The following is a 17,658-nucleotide window of genomic DNA, read 5'->3' as shown; positions in this document are numbered from 1 at the left end:
GCCTGGTGTGAACTGAACCACCTGCGCATCAACGCCAGCAAGACAAAGAAGGTGGTGATCGATTTCAGGAGGAAGGCTCCTCAAACTGCACCGGTGAACATCCAGGGTTTGGACATAGAGATTGTGGAGGAGTACAAATACCTGGGTGTTCACATAAACAACAAACTGGACTGGACACACAACACAGATGTCCTGTACAAGAAGGGCCAAAGTCATCTCCATCTCCTGAGGACACTGACGTCCTTTGGTGCGTGCAGGACACTGTTAAAAACTTTTTATGACTCTGGTTGCATCGGCTATCTAATACGCTGTGGTCTGCTGGGGCTGTGGAAGCTCAGAGAGGGACAGGAAGAGACTCAATAAGCTGGTCAAAAGGGCTGGCTCAGTCTTGGACCGTCCTCTGGACTCCATTAAGGAGATGGGTGAGAGGAGGATGTTAGCAAAGCTGACATCAATTATGGACAACCCCTCTCACCCCCTACATGAGACTGTGCTGGCCTTAAGCAGCTCTTTCAGCAACAGACTGCTTCACCCACGGTGTAAAAAGAAACGCTACCGCAGGTCATTCATTCCAACTGCTGTCTGACTGTTCAACACCGATAACCCTTAATGTAGCACCATAAGCACCTACTTATCTTGCACTACTTACCACTTCTACCTCCGCCATCCTGTGCAATAATACTATTTTTATTTTTTTATATATTTATATTCTTACACTGAGTGCATTTATTTCAAACACTGTATTTATTTATGCATCCAGCCTTCAACAAGGCAATACTTTTACACTTATTTAAATGTATATAATGCACATTGCCTCCTGTATATAATGCACATAGCATAGTCCTTTCTATATTGTATCTTTCTTTTTATTATCTAATTCTTTTTTTAGTATTACAAACTACTTGTTTAATGTATGTACGTGTTTGTGAAAATGTTTTTGGTCATTTAAATCTATCATTTTGGAGCTACTCTCAAATTCTGGCATCTTCCTACAATTTACACCATCGATACTGGACAAAAGTATCAATTATTTATATTATAGTAAATTGTGCCATTTGGCCTAATAAAGCTGATCGTTATTGTAATGCATTCCAAGACCATGACATTTCCTTTTTTTGGTTTTTGTTTTCAGTGTAACCAGTTAAAGATTCTATAGTTTAATCACAACTGAGTAAACTTCAGCAGCTGATGAACACTGATGAGGTGGAAATCTCCAGAGCAAGCAAGTAAGATGGCATGAATGGAGACTGTCTTGTTTGCTTTTTTTAAAGGTCAAGAACAAACTGTCAAGCTGTGAACATTGTGTGCGGAAGAGATTCACAGGCTATAATTCATTCAATTAGGTTTATCTCAGTTATTGTTACATATGTACATATGTTTGCCCACATTTGTTACTGAGCTAGATATTTGTCAGCCTTTTATTGTCACAGTCCTGCATGTTACTCCCTGTCAGGGAGAAGTCTGACAGCTAAAACAAACTGGATATAAATCTTCTATGAAACTCTCAGTAAGTGATAATATATTACCTGCTGACCTTTAAAGGATCTACTCATAAGCATGTGTATTTCAAGGCGATCACTGCGGTTTTCAGAGGTCTTTGGTTTAACTGGATTTTTTGTGTGTCTGATACTTTATCATGTTGATGAAGCATTTTAGTTGATGTATTACGACTAACCACACATTGTAATTTAGCTTATTCGTGTGTCTTGCTACAGTGAATGAATCTAGTACTTATAAGCCAATGTGAACCATCTCCCACATGAACCAGACAAGCATCTGTTTCTAAGTGTCTTGTCCAAAGTGTATTTTTGTTGTATTAATCACTCTTATAATGTACCATGCCCTCTGTGGTTCCTTGACCATAATCCTGGCAGGAAGCAGCAGGGAGGGAACAAGGGGCAGCTCAGTGACAGCTGTCACATCTGCTGCCTTTCCTAAGTATTTTTACAAACTCTAATGTCGCTCAGTAACAAGATGGGTAGAACGGCAGGGCGTCGTTTGCATATTGTATTGGCAGAGGCAGCCCGGCCCCATGCATCTCTTATCAGTGATTATGACTGCGGCGTGTTTAACAGCGGTTGTACAGCAATTTCACAGCCGAGGGGAAGGAGAATAATTGTATTTTCCGAATGACTGAGTGCAAACACTGTGCACCGCTGTGCTTTTGGGCTCCTCTCTTTTTCGTAGGGACAGAGGGGAGAAGGTGTTCTGTTATTGAGAATAAGCACAGGGACTGTTAAAATGTGGAAAAAACGGCAACTGCATCTTAAAGCTTTGGTATAAACAGGCCTCTTGACCTGAAGATCGAGCTCAACAGGAACATCTTTATCTGGTCAGTAACTGGAGCTAAGACGTACATTATACATTTCTTACTTTCAACACTAGCGGCCTAGCTCTATGAACGGCAACTTCATTCTGTCAGTCTGTCATCTAATTTGGTCCAAATTGTCAAACGGGGTATGGACTGCCCTGAAATGTGGTGCAGACTTTCATGTCACTGTGAGGATGGTTCGGTGATAACTTTGATACTCCCTTCTCCCTCCCGTCAAAATGACAATTTATCCAATCATTTCTTTTATGACCTAATATCAGAAACACCATTGACATTCCCATCTGCCTCTGTAGAGCTGTGAAGCTGTACTTTGTGTTTTGGCTGATCAACCTTAGCAAGTGTTGGCATGCAAATATGCTCAACTAAGATGGGGAATATGGAAAGCATTATATCTGATGCTGCTGTCAGCATACGAGCATTGTCTTTTGCCACGTTTCCACTGTATTGTACTGACTTGATATGCTTTCGGCACAAGTAAACTTGTTCGATTTTGTTTACCACTGCAGCTGGTATTTCTTCAGTGTAGGTAGGATTATTTCACTGTTTATTGTGATGCTAGGTAAAATTGCCTTCATCAGCTTCAATACAACACAAACATACAGGAACAACGGACGATAACCCTTTGTGCTTTGTTGGTTGACCATGGCGTTGACCATGGCTTCAAGGAACATGTATAAGGGTTGGGCCGATGAACTATGCCATCGCCCATCGCTGATGGCTGACAGCCATTGACTACTAACCCCTGACCATTGTAACATTGTTATTTAACAGGCTCCCCACCAGAAAGCACAATGAAGTGGCGTGTCCCCTCAGAGGTGCTGTAGGGCAAGAGCTGTTGTTGTTTGTGATATGTGGGGAGAGGAAATAAAAAGAAGTGAGTAGCATTATTTCTCCATGTCCCATTTATTGTGTTGTTATTAAACCAGCTCATTTAGAGACCCCAAGACACTCAGTTAGATTTGTGGCAGCAGTGTTTCTTTTCCCTTGTAGACATCGCCCAACTCTAACATGTATCTGAATATCTTAGAAGGCAAACCAACCCTTGACTGTCCAACGCCAACAAAAAGCAAACATACAGTAAAGAAAGCATTAAAAGTCCTCTTAGCTTCTGCTGCAATTAATTGTATTTTTAAAAAAACAACTTCCAACAACTAATGTGCGATCGAACAGTCATTTAAGTTTGAATCTCCATCAAGATCCATCTACTCAAATTTCGCCGAGATAGAAGCACCTGCGCGTTACAGCAACATGGTGGCGCACAAAGTGTATATTAAGCAGAATTATAATTTCATTAATTTTTACTTCATGTAGTGTTTTTGATGTGAAATCTGCTGCAACAACTTTGTAGTTGCCATTTCCATTCAGCTGATCTGTGCTTGACAGAAATCGTTGCGAGGATGCGGTGCCTGCTGCCGTCTCTTTTTACAGTGCAAATGCTTGTGAAGTTGCCAAGAGACATGCCACACAAGTATGAGTCTGCTGTGGACATATATGTTTTCCTAAGCAGATCTATTGGGACAAATTCAGATTGGAAGTCATTATTCACAAAAACCGACTCAGAATGATCTACTTGGATGGATTGCACCATAGCTTGACTTGTCCAAACGAGCTAGTGGAACAGCAAAATGTATTTGCACATCCTCACAAAACAGGCAGTGCCATAGGTATGTGTGGATGCTGCAATGGCAACTGTTGTTCATTGGAGTGATGCATCAATGAAGCTGACTTATTGGTGAAGGGAAGTTAAATAAAAATGTGCATCATGGTGGTGGCAGAGACACATCTCATAAGCAAGCCAAGCCTTTTAAACATTAGCTAGCCGGCTTGCTTACTTCAAACTAGCCAGCTAATAATTTAACACATTTTAGTCACTTTTACAATCGACAGCTCTCTCACTAATTGCAAACCATGCCATATCTCTTTTATGGAGCTGCTGAGTTCTTCAACATGCGGAGGTATATAAAATTACATGGTATCACACAGCTAATATGGTAGTTTCCTCCACTTTCTATGTGCTGGTCAGTGCAGTGAAGTCAGAGTCCATAATTTGTCAAACTATTCCATTGCAATTGGGACTGAAATTCTGCTGTTCCTAGAAGCTGGTATGACAAGGCCCTTACTCTCTGTGAAAGTCAGGCAAATCAAGCAAGAAAACCTTGTAGCAAAAACTAAAAATTGTGGGCACCCCCTGTCAGGAAAGCAAAAAGCAGCATGATCGCCCACCTGTGTCCACTGCCAAGTAAGATCATTGTGACAGGTGTCTGTGCTCAACCTGACCATCATACTTGGAGCAGACATACTCGACCAGGAACACGCTCACACGGACAGCACACAGTGTAATGATGCTCTCAGGGTAAGTATGGCTTCCAGCAGCCTTTTGCCATATTAATGGCTGCTTGAAGTATGGAAGAGATTTGATGCAATTGATGTGATTTAACAAAAACAAAAAAAATGTATTCTAATACTCAGGTGATTATACAGGGACAGGCAGATGGAGCTGCAGCTGTTTAGGATCTTTTTCAGCGATCATGTGTAAATGTAATGATTGTAACGTCAGTTATGTACATGCAGAAAGTAGAAGTGTGAAACTGATCAAACATTTTATTTTATTCCTCAACATTATCACCGTGCCTTGCAGCCATACATTAATAGAGTTCACACACATAAAGCTGTCATCACACAAACCCACTGGCTGAAAACAAAGCTGTTAATTGCTGCCATAGTCCAACTGTCAGGCTGAAGCAGCAGTCAGCACTGGGCCTGAGCTCAGCTGCAGTATAACTTATCCCCACCAAATTGGCTACTCTTATTCCTTACACGATATTCAACACTGCCAAAACACATCCATTTCCTGAGATTGTTTTATTAGCGCACAGCAAATGTGGCCTAATGATGCCTCAGTGGTAAACTGACCATCGAGTTGGTGATCACCATAAACGCGTCACAGTCCACGACAGAAACAAAAGATATGATCCCTTTTCCATTCTTGATAAACTTTGGGCTCCATCTGAGTGCCGTTGCTAGAGTCAGGCTGACGCAGTTTTCGTTTTCAAAGCCAGCGCCCACGTTGTATAAATAGCAAATGTACCTGCGCCCACCTGTGCGCCCCCAGGCATGTTTGTCTTAAAAGAGGGGTTGTTCAAGCACATTCCTTGCACACTGCTATCTGGAGGCTGCAGAAAGTGACTCAGTGACTTAACTTTAGACTTCAGCTTTTTGTTGGTCTTAGGGACAGTCTGTATCCTGCTATTTAAAGGGGTATTATTCACACAGTAAGATGCACCAAAACAGGCAGGTTCACAACACACATACACTGATTTATTGATATGAGAAGTTGCTTTCAGTCATCTTGAACCTTTCCATGCACACAGTAATGTCACTGTGACATATAACATTTCACATTTAATCAGTAAATCTAAAAGCTGAGGAGGAAACTCTCTTGAGGAAACAGAATTAAACTTTTTAGCTTCTGACATTTATATGTTAAGACAGGATCTCAGGTGTTATCAGGACAGCTGCTTCACACTAAACCTTTTCACTGTATAATTCTGAACTGTGTGTATGACCTTTTGATGTGTATAAGTATAAATTTACACAATATGCTGAACAATCCCGTTGGCGAGTCAAGCATTTTAAATAAACAGTGAAGTTTATCAACTGTTCCTTATTCGCAAAAGTGCATTTAATGTAGAGAAACACATATCTGTACATTAAAGGAATGCTGCATGTCAGCAATATTTCCTTCATTAAAGACGAATTTCACCCACCTGCATCCCACCAGCTAATGATCAGAATGATAATTGTTTATGACCATTTTTATGAATTCCGTGCATCACTATCACAAAATAAAATATGGATTTGCAGCAGCGCTCCTCCACATCCTCCGTTAAATATCAGTATAATGTAGATTTTAACTAGTAAAATTGACTTGTACATGCCATGAATGCATTTGTACGATGCTCTCCAGACCTGTGTCTTACTACTGTTGACTGTTATGTAAATCTGTATGAACAGCACATTTCTTTTACATCTATTTATAGAAGGCCACATCTTGGAATGGAAAAGGACATGAACGCCCGGTATAATGGCTTTTTATTTAAGAGGGTAATTGGAGTCAGGTCACCCAGTCAGTGTGTTGACATTCAGATATTTGTTACAGCAAGGTCCTGGCTCTGTTAAAAAAAACAACAACATTTGGCTACAAACTTAATTTGCTTGTAAAAGCAACGGTCTAGTGAGGTGGAACATGCCTGTGTAAAGGCAGAAGAAATTTAAGATGAGTATCATTCATATATCTGGAGGTGTTCCGATCAGATCAGGGCACAGTGTTACACAATGTTATAGGAAAGGTATACATTAAGTCTAAAACATCAACCCATTTGAGCTTCCCACGCTGAGCATGACTTCAGACTGAAATGGCCCCTCTGTAAATATGATATACTGTATGTTGTGAAGAAAAACAGAAACTGCATACTGACCTAAACCTGGTGGGAGAGCCTCATGGTTTGCTGACTTGGGGTCTGGATAGCTTGCAGCTAAACACACAATGAGTGACAACTGTATTAATATTACAATTGCCCCTTAGGTGAAGCAGAGGTTGGCTCACAATGTGACAATAACTGTTAACAGAGAAAATCAGACCATCCACATGTTATCTTGCAAGAAATCCAGAACTTGCTATTTCATAGTTCTGGTTTAACTGTAACTGTGTATTAACGCTACTTATACAAGGACAAAACAAACGTTGTAGAAGATATAAATCTTTTTTTGGGCTATAGCAAGTTAATGTAAATTAACAATACATATATTGTACTCAACTCTAACAATTTAGGAAATTATCTAAACCAACAAATCTGTTTTAATATCCTATACATAGAAAATCCTAGAGATGTTATTTGTGCAGCTGCTGTAAGTCTATTCATAGACCCAAGACCAAAGTTTTGAAAATGTTGAAGCATTTATTGGAGAAATCCTGTTAGCAAAGGTCATACTAAGCTTTCCTCTGGGTTGTTTCCTTCAAGTCATTTGGACACAGTATATAATTTTGCCTAACGAGATGGAAATAAAACCCCCTGGCTTTGCTGCCCCGCTGTGGAAAAAAGTGCTTAAGATCAATGAAGACTACAGAAGCACTTACAAGTCCAATAGCCCATATCATAGTGCAACTTGTCATTGGAAATGATATCTTCTGCTGGCCAATATGAGACTACACTGAGGCTGCATTTCAGCACCATGGACAGCAACACGCCAAAGCACAAGTATGAGTCCTGCAGGAAGAAACTCGCTGCAGGACGGAGCTTTAACAGGACTACCCCTTTGGTCCAAACGACAGGTTGAAGAATTTACTTTTTGTCCACTGACCAAACTGCTAGTGAATGTTTACATTTTACCATCTAGTCAATAGATTACTACTGTTTGATTTTGGACTGTTAAGTTAAGCTGATCTGCTTGCCACCTGCATATTGTACTAGTATTTGGCTGGTGGCTTGTGCTCATTTTAGACCCTGCCTATGAATGTCTAGGATGTCAGGCTTCTTGCTTATTGCCCCCAATCAAACCAGACTTCCCAGTCTGAAGATAGGTTGTCCGTGTACTTCAGATTGGTCGGGGCAGTTGATTTATAGATAAAAGAAAGCTTCTCAAAATTGATCCTGATGAAAGCTGACCTATTGTTCAGTGTAACATTTCAGTGACAGAAGCACTTTGTAGTTTTGTAAGCAGAAAAACAAAACAAAACCCAACTGTCTTAGATTTCATGACTAAATAAACAAAGTGACCTTGAAAGACTGTTTGTGATTTGGACTACTTTGTTTATATTTGGCAGACCCCTACATCTTTCTAGCTTCACATAGTTTTCTCAGGACATTATTTTTCTCTGAGAACATCTTGCTTATTCAGTTATGGAAATAAGTTTGTATTACCTCGTTTATATTGTAAATATAAAAACTCAAATATCTTCATTCTTCATCTAAATTTGGCTATTGACATAAAAGACGGCTTCCTAGCAAAAGCTATGTGTGGTAGAATTATGACAGATAGGCTAAAGTAGCTTAATTTTCGTGACAGTTGTATTATGTTTACTTCAAGAACTGTCATAACCATAATCAATATAAAAACGTAAAAAAAAATAATAAAACCCCACACCTGTGTTCATGTTGGTCACTTGCTAACGTTAGCCACCTTACACGATCGGAGGCACCCCTTTAGCCCACCCTGCTAACAAACTACTTTTTTTTAGCTAATGATGAGACTCTCCACTTACGCGAGGCCGTTTATCAGTTTATTATTTACTCAACTAATTCTAATTAAGACTATTAATTAATAATACATGATAATAATAAACACATGCTATTAGCATCTGCGCGTGTTTCTTTGTGGGAAAATGAAACGTTGTAAAGTTAAAACCTGCCGAACGTGCTTCCAGTATCACTCCTCTCATCACTGATATTCCCAATGCAAGCCGCGCCACTCCCCATTTGGGAGCGGTCTCCCTCCGCCGTATGTAGAGCCGACCGAAGAGAAGCAGAGCTTCAGTCAGTGTGCTGGCACAGAGCGAGGCTGCAGCGACTCCTTCGCGTCGTCGTTTCCTCACAGGTATCTCGCTCCCTTCCTCGGCAGAGCAAGTCACCTGGATTAAGAACAAAAAGAAACAAAACAAAACAAAAAAGACAAAGACAAACGTAAATCTTTTATCTTTTCCTCCCGACGCGCACTCCACCCGATGTGATAGAGACAGAGAAGGGAAAGGAGAGCAGACCAAATCAGAAGAGACATGGGAGCGTTCAGGGTGCTGCTGGGGAGTTTACATTACATGGGACTCTACATGCAACTTAGTGTCTCCACAAGGCAAGCTGGACACGGCGAGATAGAGAACCACATCTCTGGGAACGGTAGGTGTGAAGTCCGCTCCACATCTCCTCTCATTCATCATCATCATCTTCTTCTTCTTCTTCTTCTTCTTCTTCTTCTTCTTCTTCTTCTTCTTCTTCTTCTTTATTTATTCATTTTTGGTTGTTGATGAGAGGACAGCAGAGGGGCTGTGGAGTAGTGATGCCGTCTGCTCACATGCAGAGGAGGAATTAAACAAAGAAGCGGCACGCAGCCTGAGCGAGAGGCTGATGCTGTGTGTTGTCTGTGACTGTGTGTAACCAAAGAGCTCATGGTAGGCATGCTGTCAGTCATGGCTAGAGAAATAGTTTGGGTCTGTGCTGGGGGTGGGGGGGGGGATGAATCAGCCCGTCGTTCAGTCAGTGCATGTCTACCCATCTCATTAAATGTGGCTGTTCGGGGGGCTCGATGCACCTGTGGTTGCTCTTTCTAATGACTCTTTGATGGCACCGGCGGTGTGAGCGTCTGTGCTGTATGCATGACTGACAGGATGTTCCGTTTCCCTGAGAGCTGCAGCTCTTCTCGCCCTCCTCGCCTCCTGATCAGCGGGTGATTCATCCACGCGGGGCAGAGGTGATGTCAGCTGGTGGAAGTTAACATCCTCTTTTAGTATCCCCGAGAAGTCCACACCGAACAACCTTCCCTCAGATCTGCCTCCTTCTGTCTCATCAGGAGCTTCCCTAAATGGCCTCCAGTGTTTGCACATTGTTACGTCATGCGGACTGGCACACACACACACACACACACACACACACACACACACACACACACACACACACACACACACACACACACACACAGTGTGTCACAGCTCTCTGGTTTGTTTCAGTAACTTTGGCCCGGGCTGTCAGTCTCCACAGGTTGTGCACGGCACGATGTTTGTGTGGGTGGAAAATCGAGCAAGGAGAAGGCGATGGAGAACGAGCGGAGGTGATGACCAACAAGTGCCCTTGAGGCTCGAATGCAATCGATCGGAAGCCAACTTTACTTTCTTCTGTCACGTCGAGTAAAAACCCCAAATCACAGTTTGCCTCAACTTCACAATCTCTTCGTCCCTCAAACATCCACGACACAGTTTTCCTCCCACACACTGAGCTGCACTCTGCAGTTTTTTTCATTAATATTATATCAAATCTCAGAGCAAGGTTACAACACACAGGTGAGTCACGTTCCCCTTCAAATGGGACACTGATTTGCTCAAATATAATCATGTCGTCGGATGTGATCATGTCTGCACACACACAGAGTGATTAATTGAAACTTGAAGCAGAACTCAGAAACCTCAAACTGCTTTTCCCCCTCTAGCGTTTCCAGGTGGCACTATTGTTGGCAGCTGGGTCGCTTTCTTTTTCCCCAGTGTAGCGACTTCCGACAACAAAGAACAAAATATGGGCTTGTTCATTTATTTAGTCTGCAGTGGAGATGTTAAAGCAGCTAGAGATGGTGCCGTGCTCTCAGTCTGATTGGATCAACAGTCAGTCTTTACGTTCCCAGGAGATTTCACGTCCGCACTCAAAATAGCATGAAAGCGAGGCTTATGAGGAGTCCAATCTGCCAATCTAATAGTTGATGGTGTCATTTTTCTGTAGCCGTTAACGTTGTGCGATCAAAATTTAAGTTGAAGCAGAAAACCTGTCTATTGCTTGTTTAGAGGACTAGTTCAACATCCTGGGAGATGCACTCATCCCTTTCTCAGTGAGACTTGGTTAAGATCAATCCCTCTCACATTTCTCTTAAGTATAAACTACAGCTGCAAGATTGGATTTCTCATCAGGGAATCCTTCAGAATCATCTCGGGACTTCCCTAACTCCTCGTCTTTATGCAAAGCTAAGCCAAACCTCTCCCAGCTCTAGCTTCATTTTTTATCATAAAATCCAAGGGACATCAAGCTCCTCCACATTAATTGTGCCAAGAAATGAACAAATGTGTTTCCGAAAATATCGAATTATTCCTTTAAGTCACGCCTACTTGTTTTTTCCCCTCATCTTTTACCACATTCGATGACTTTAGTATGATCACACTGGTCACATGCCGGGGGTAATAATAATAATAATAATAATAATAATAATAACAATAATAATAATAATAATAACAATAATAATAATAATAATAATAATAATAATAATAATAATAATAATAATAATAATTCATTTAATTTATATAGAGCTTTTCAAGGACCCAAAGTCGCTTACAGAGATAGGTATTGTAACCTCTGTCTCTCATTAAAGATCGTTTCTGCCGTTAGATGAATGTCCCTCTTGATCTTCCTCCTTCCGCTCTCTGAGTTCGGGTCGATGATCTTTGACTCCCCCCCCCCCCCCCGAGTCGATGCTGCGACGAGTCGGTGTTCGCAGACAGCTGATGTCTGTTTCCAGCGTTCACTCAGCCTTATTGTCATCTTTCCCATTTCATCCATGGAGTGTTCCTCGCAGCTGTCACATGTGCTGTCCAGTCCTTTTCTCCGGGGGGTTCCTCGTCTGTAGGTTTTACCAGCAGAGATCTCAAAGTGTTGGAAGGGTTGTGGTCAGTTTAAAACTGTGGCTGGATGTTCTGTCAGCCTGGCCCCGAACGGGAGCCCCCCAACAGTTTAGCCGTGCCCGTCTTTGTCTCTGGGTTTTCATCATCCGATATATCACATCGTCATACATGCATTATCGTATCATTAGTGTTTATAATCCATCCATTAAATCTTTTGTCTCTGATATCCTCTTAAAGGATTTCTCTGTATTTAAAATATTTTGTATTTCACTTTTTTTGGACTCCATTTGGAGCAAGATGAGTAATGTTTCATTGCAGATTGGTGCATCCAGAACATAACGCATCAGTGTCTGTTTTCAGACCGAATAATTTGCTCGTGCTAACAGTGGGTGTGTGGGATTTTTATGGAAATGAGTGTATGCAGATACACTTGTTTTTGTTTTGTCCTGAGGGTAGAATGAAAGGAAAGAGGAAGGCAACAAGAGATGTGAAAGTCTTGCAGATGGGAGTGCATTAATAGTTTTATGTACTGTTATTTCCAATTGAAACATTAAATGTCCGTGCAGAGTAATCATTTGTCTTATTACAGTCAGAACACTCAAGTATAGAGCCAAGTCTGGAACTGAATTGAATTGTGGGTATAATGATGTGGAGAGCTGGAGTGACGAGTTCAGGCATTGTAGACTAGGATAAACCCACCTGAACTCCCTTCAACACCTTTTTATATTTGCAGAATAAATTTGACCATTTGTTTTAGACTGACATCCATAGTTATGAGGGGGAATTCACAGCGTAGGCCACAGCGAGTGTCATCAAAGGAATAGCAAGAGGACCGCGATTGTGAAGACTTCATTTGCTTTTTTTCGGGGGAATATACTGTTTGGCTTGTATCGGTGGTTTCGGAGTCCCGCGGGGGTCATGATTTATCCTCCCTTTTCCTCTCTGGCTCTCCACCAGCTGCGAAAAAGAGAACAGTGAGGAAGAAGAAAAGGAAGTAAGAGAAAAAGAAGAAAGGAAAAAAAAAAACAATCTGGATTTGCTCAATTTTCATAATGTTCCGGTCTACATCTGCCCAGGCTGTGCTTTAGTCATTGATACTTTTCAATTAACTCCTAATTAGGGCATGGTTATCCAGCGGAGCGATTATTCCAGCCAATCAATTGCCTTAATTAATCACTGAAGAGTAAATGAGCCGGCAGGACCAATGAGATGCTTAGAACTTTACAAAAGGAAAACAGATTGCAATGACACAATGCAAACGGACATTTTGGCGAACAGGTTTGTCTTCACACTTTTCGTGCGTTACTGTGTCTCCAGCATGAATTTGAATCGAGAAGTATTTTCCACTTCAGCGTAAGGTGACAGAAATGTATTTCTGGCACTGCCGGAGGTATCAGTGCCTGTGAGTCTTCACTCAGGGCCCGACTTATATCCTCACCCTGTTATGACCCCCATCGCCAGAGAAACCAGTCCCATCCTGACTCCCATTATCAGATTGGATTTGAAGCATTTCTTTTTTTTCCAATTCAACAAGTGAATCATTTGCCATTCAGTGAAGACAGAAGCCTTTATGTCTGCCGCGGCACCTTTAAATGGCTTCAGGCATGGCTGCTCCTCTTCTATGACAGTATTTCAGAGGAATATACTGAATGGATGGACGAGTCAAAAACCCAGGTCTGGCACAGATCTAATCACAGCCTGGAATGGTTAGGCCTCCTTCACAGCCGCCTTTCTTCACCACCCTAAACGCTCCCCCTCTAATGACAGGTGTGTTGTGTGATGAATATATTTGGGGGGTGAAAATGCGAGCAAGCAAACTGGAGCACTGAGGCAATGACATCACACTACTGTTAGACTATTAAAGATTCAACAGTAGCCAATGCGGTATCACTGGCAAACATTCAGCAGCAGCTTGTGGGGTTTACTCGCATCTCCCGCAGAATCAGACACCAAATATGGCCGTCTGCTCCTCTCCTCCCACTCACTCGCAGTTCATTTATGACGGGGGGGGGGGTGTAGTGACATGACGGCCGGGTTCCATGCATCGTCGCGGCGCTGAGGGTAGACGAACAAGTGTCGTGCAGAAATCTCAAAATTAGGTGTCCTGATTTTTGAGTTTTTTTCCTTACTGTTGCAAGTATATAGTGCGCTGTAATGTAGATCAGCCCTGCATGGGCGCAGATCCAAGAAGCACTGAATAAACATAGCATAGTATTAGATTTTCCCAAAAATAATCACAGGAACAGCTGCTTCATCGCATCAGAGAGATATTGTGACAACATTCGGCTTGAATATCTGCATTTGATATATGCATCAGTTACTGGCAGATATATGTACATTTGCCTAACCTAAGAGAGTATGCTATATACTGTGTATTTTATGCATTATGCCCCTGACAAAAGAGGAAGTTAAAAACAGCATGAGAACATTGCAAACTGCTGGAAAACACTGAAAGTCAGACTAAAAACTAAACAGATTTATACATTCTTAAATTCTGTTCCTCCCATAACATTTCATGAAATACATTTTGAAATGTTGCGCTAAGAAAGCATGCATGCCAGCCACCTAAATAATGTAGACCTATTTGTGTCAACAACAAACATCCTATCTGGCAATGTTGAGAGGAAGTGAAAGTGAGTCGGATCTGTCCCTTTACCTTGATCCATACCATCATCACCGACATCAATGGGTTCTTACCTGTGGTTTGAAGTAACACCACCTGTAGACAAAAGTCTCACTGGCAGTGTTCTCACAGCGCTTTTAGATGGACATCTGTTGATGTATGAACTAAGACAATTGGAAAGTTAGTGATGGTTTTGAGGAATTTCTCAACCAAAACCCCCCGTTTTTATGTGTTTTATGTTAGTTGAATTTCATTGAGATTTTAATTGTCGGTTGTACAAAACAGGCAATTATCCTGGTCCCTTGGAAAGTGTGATGAACATTTTCCCCATTTAGAGACTTAACACCTATCTGCAATCTGTGAAAAGTCAATAGACACTCATTTGCCTGGAAATTAAGATGTGACGTAGCCTAAATTTGGTTCAGACTTTCAGATACTCGGGGCTCTTTTACGCTCTGTCTGCCTGCCTGCCGCTGTCAGTAAACACAAAGAGACACAAAGTGGAAGAAGAAGGAAAGTGTCAGTACAAACAGGAAGGATGGGTGAGGGAGCGGAGGAGAGAGGGACAGGCTGACAGTTTTAGAGCTTGTTGGCGCTCAGCAGTAGGCAGAGCGGATGTATTTAGGTCCTGACCTCGGTATCTACTCCTCACTGTGCAGACAAGTGCTTGAGGGCAGCCTGGGATAAACTAGAGAGAAGGGAGAAATTATTACAGCAGCTGCACCTTACCCCTGCACAACGCACAGCTCGGTTGTCACAGGACTCAAAAATCTATCTCGTACACGTCTCCTGTGTTTGTCTGCATATCCTTTCGTGAGCAAAGTGCACTCAAAGTAATAAGCCATGACATTTTCGCATTAATAGGTATTGATTTTGCTGCTGTCCGAAGGGATTCTAGTTGAACCTGCTTCATGATGGTTGTTAAACTTCAAGGATTGCTACATGACAGTGGGAATCAAATCCCGTGTGACCCCCCCCTCCTCCGTGACCTCCACTGGCTTCCTGTTGCAGCCCGCATCCGATTCAAGACGATGGTTCTCGCCTTCAAGGCCATCAGTGGAACTGCACCCGTCTACCTCCAAACGCCGGTCAGACCACATGCTTCGGCGTGAGCACTTCGCTCCACTACATCAGATGGCCAGCTGGTACGCCATCGCTGAGAGCCAACAGAGGTCACTCAGCGAAGCCGCGTCTCTTCTTTGTTCTGGCGCCTCAGCGGTGGAACGAACTCCCGACCAATGTCAGGACAGCATAGTCACTCGCCATCTTCCTCAACAGACTCAGGACTCACTAGTTCAGACTTCATCTAACACGCATAGCATTTTTAAGAAATGTGTGTTTTAATTATAATATAATATGATACATGCCCAAATGTGTGTATTGAAGACTAACACTCACTCTTAGTATCTTACTAAGTATCTTACAAAGCCTTGGCTGAAGACTTTCAGCAGTGCCATGCCAGTGGCAATAGCTTGACAAAGTAACTCACTCCAGATGTCATAAAAAAAGCTTAGTCTCAAGACCTGAAAGGCCAAAATAATGGAGTCAAAAAAGGGAAAGATGGATAGATAAAGAAATCCCTCCACATGCAAAACATTTACATGAAACACCACTTTGGTAAAACTAGATTGCAGTGAACAGGAAGCTGCAGTCCTGGCTGAAATTATGACAGGAACACGTGATGATGACTTAGAACACCAAAAATCGTGTTGGCCTTTAAAAGAAAGGACCTTAGGGCAAAGACAGCCTAGTTTGTGTGACAAAAAACAAATATGGAAGTTGGACTGAATGACACAGAGGGGAGAATAGCCAGGGTGAGAATATCAGTCACCTCTCTGCTACACAGAGAAACCAAACTACCTGCCAAGTGCGAAGACTTGGAATCAAGGTCAAGGTGCAACAACATATGCACGCGTAGCAAGAGGCTCGCGGTAAAAATCAGCACGGTACGATTGTGATTGGCTTTAGACTTTCTTCATTACAACTTAAAGACGACTCAAACGTTCACATTAAGAGGGCACACTGCTCATTGACTGCTAAACTGAAAGATAATTTAGCTTTCCTTGACCATCGAGTAAAGGAACGAGCACTGCAACGAGCATAGAAGTGAGGCAGAATTGTGTACCGCAGACTGACTTAACTTCAACCACTACTGCACAAGTGAGGGACAAAAGAAATGGGAACCAGTGCAGCATGTAATTAAAAAGCTCAAGAATACCAAGGCACAGTCCCCACACCCTGCCTGGCTTAAACTATTTTCGGAGCCGGGCACGAAAACATTCAAGGCGCTTGACAGGCTGCGCGTCTGGGCTCAAGGAGACGGGGATTCGCATTCAAGAGGACGAGACAGCGAAACCTCAGAAATCCCCGATACTGCGACGGGGGAAGAATGAGGAAGGAAGACTGCCAAAGATGGAAGACACAGGCATACTGACTCTCATCCAAGAGTTTCCATCCAAATAAACTGCTTCTGTTCTCAAGAAGGACACTGAATAAATGAAATGTCCGCTGTCTATGACTGCTTAATATATTCGCATAAATGTTAAATTTAGGAGATTAGAGCCGGAACATTTTTTTTAAAAACTACAAATAATCGTGCCGATGCTAAACTGAGACTACATAGAAGCTGAAGAACAGCGGGAAACATATAGCCCGGCAATATATCGAAATTCGACTCCAAAATAAACCTGCCATCACAAACTGAAAGAAGAGGCGTCTGAAATGATAAGACCTGATTTACACCAGGAAAGAAGAACTACCATAGCAATCCTACAGAATGATAAACAGACAGCATGCTGGGGGAGTTGGGAGGTTGCCCCGGCTCTATAGTTTTCTAAATCATGCTCTATCAGCGAGGAGCTGCTGAGAACTTGGTCAGAGGTTATCATCTTTTGTTCTGTTCAAGAAATGCACTGCCCCTGCTCTGTGCGTATATAGACCAGTCGGGTTTTTATGCAGTGATCAGAGACATTCTGGCACAATGTATGCTGAAGAACAGCTGAACTGATCAAACCTGAGGAGCTAACATATTGTAGCATATTGTGATTTAAAGCAAGTATTTAAAAAAAACGTATCAGGATGTGCAAAAAAGCCTCTCACTGGGCACAATGAGACTTTTTTTTAAATGTTTGGTCTTCATTCTACTTACATTGACTCGGTCACAGTTAAATACGCTGAGCCCAAATCACACATTAGGGTTAATGGGTGTTGTTCAGAATTAGGCGGGAGGATCGTCTCAGTCCACCATTATTTGCTTTGAGCATTGTGCAGTGTGTTTTTGAGCAGACCGTCCTCCATCTCAGCATTGTTTTGAGTCTTAATGAGTATGGAGAAATA

At 42.1% G+C, this 17,658-nt stretch overlaps 1 protein-coding gene across 1 annotated transcript in view; it reads left to right on the top strand.

Moving 5' to 3' along the window:
• The first annotated feature begins 8,851 nt into the window (after positions 1–8,851).
• The window catches only part of vstm2la (V-set and transmembrane domain containing 2 like a), a 62,935-nt gene continuing 54,128 nt past the window's right edge, over positions 8,852–17,658 (top strand). The window contains exon 1 of the mRNA XM_030423972.1: positions 8,852–9,222. Within this exon, the coding sequence (XP_030279832.1) occupies positions 9,105–9,222 (118 nt within the window). The 5' untranslated portion in view covers positions 8,852–9,104. The remainder of the gene's footprint in view (positions 9,223–17,658) is intronic.

The sequence above is a fragment of the Sparus aurata genome, chromosome 7 (genome assembly GCF_900880675.1).
Source record: "Sparus aurata chromosome 7, fSpaAur1.1, whole genome shotgun sequence".
In the NCBI taxonomy this organism is placed as follows: Eukaryota; Metazoa; Chordata; class Actinopteri; order Spariformes; family Sparidae; genus Sparus; species Sparus aurata.
The sequence above is the reverse complement of the archived record's forward strand: the minus strand, read 5'-3'. Positions and strand labels throughout refer to the sequence as shown.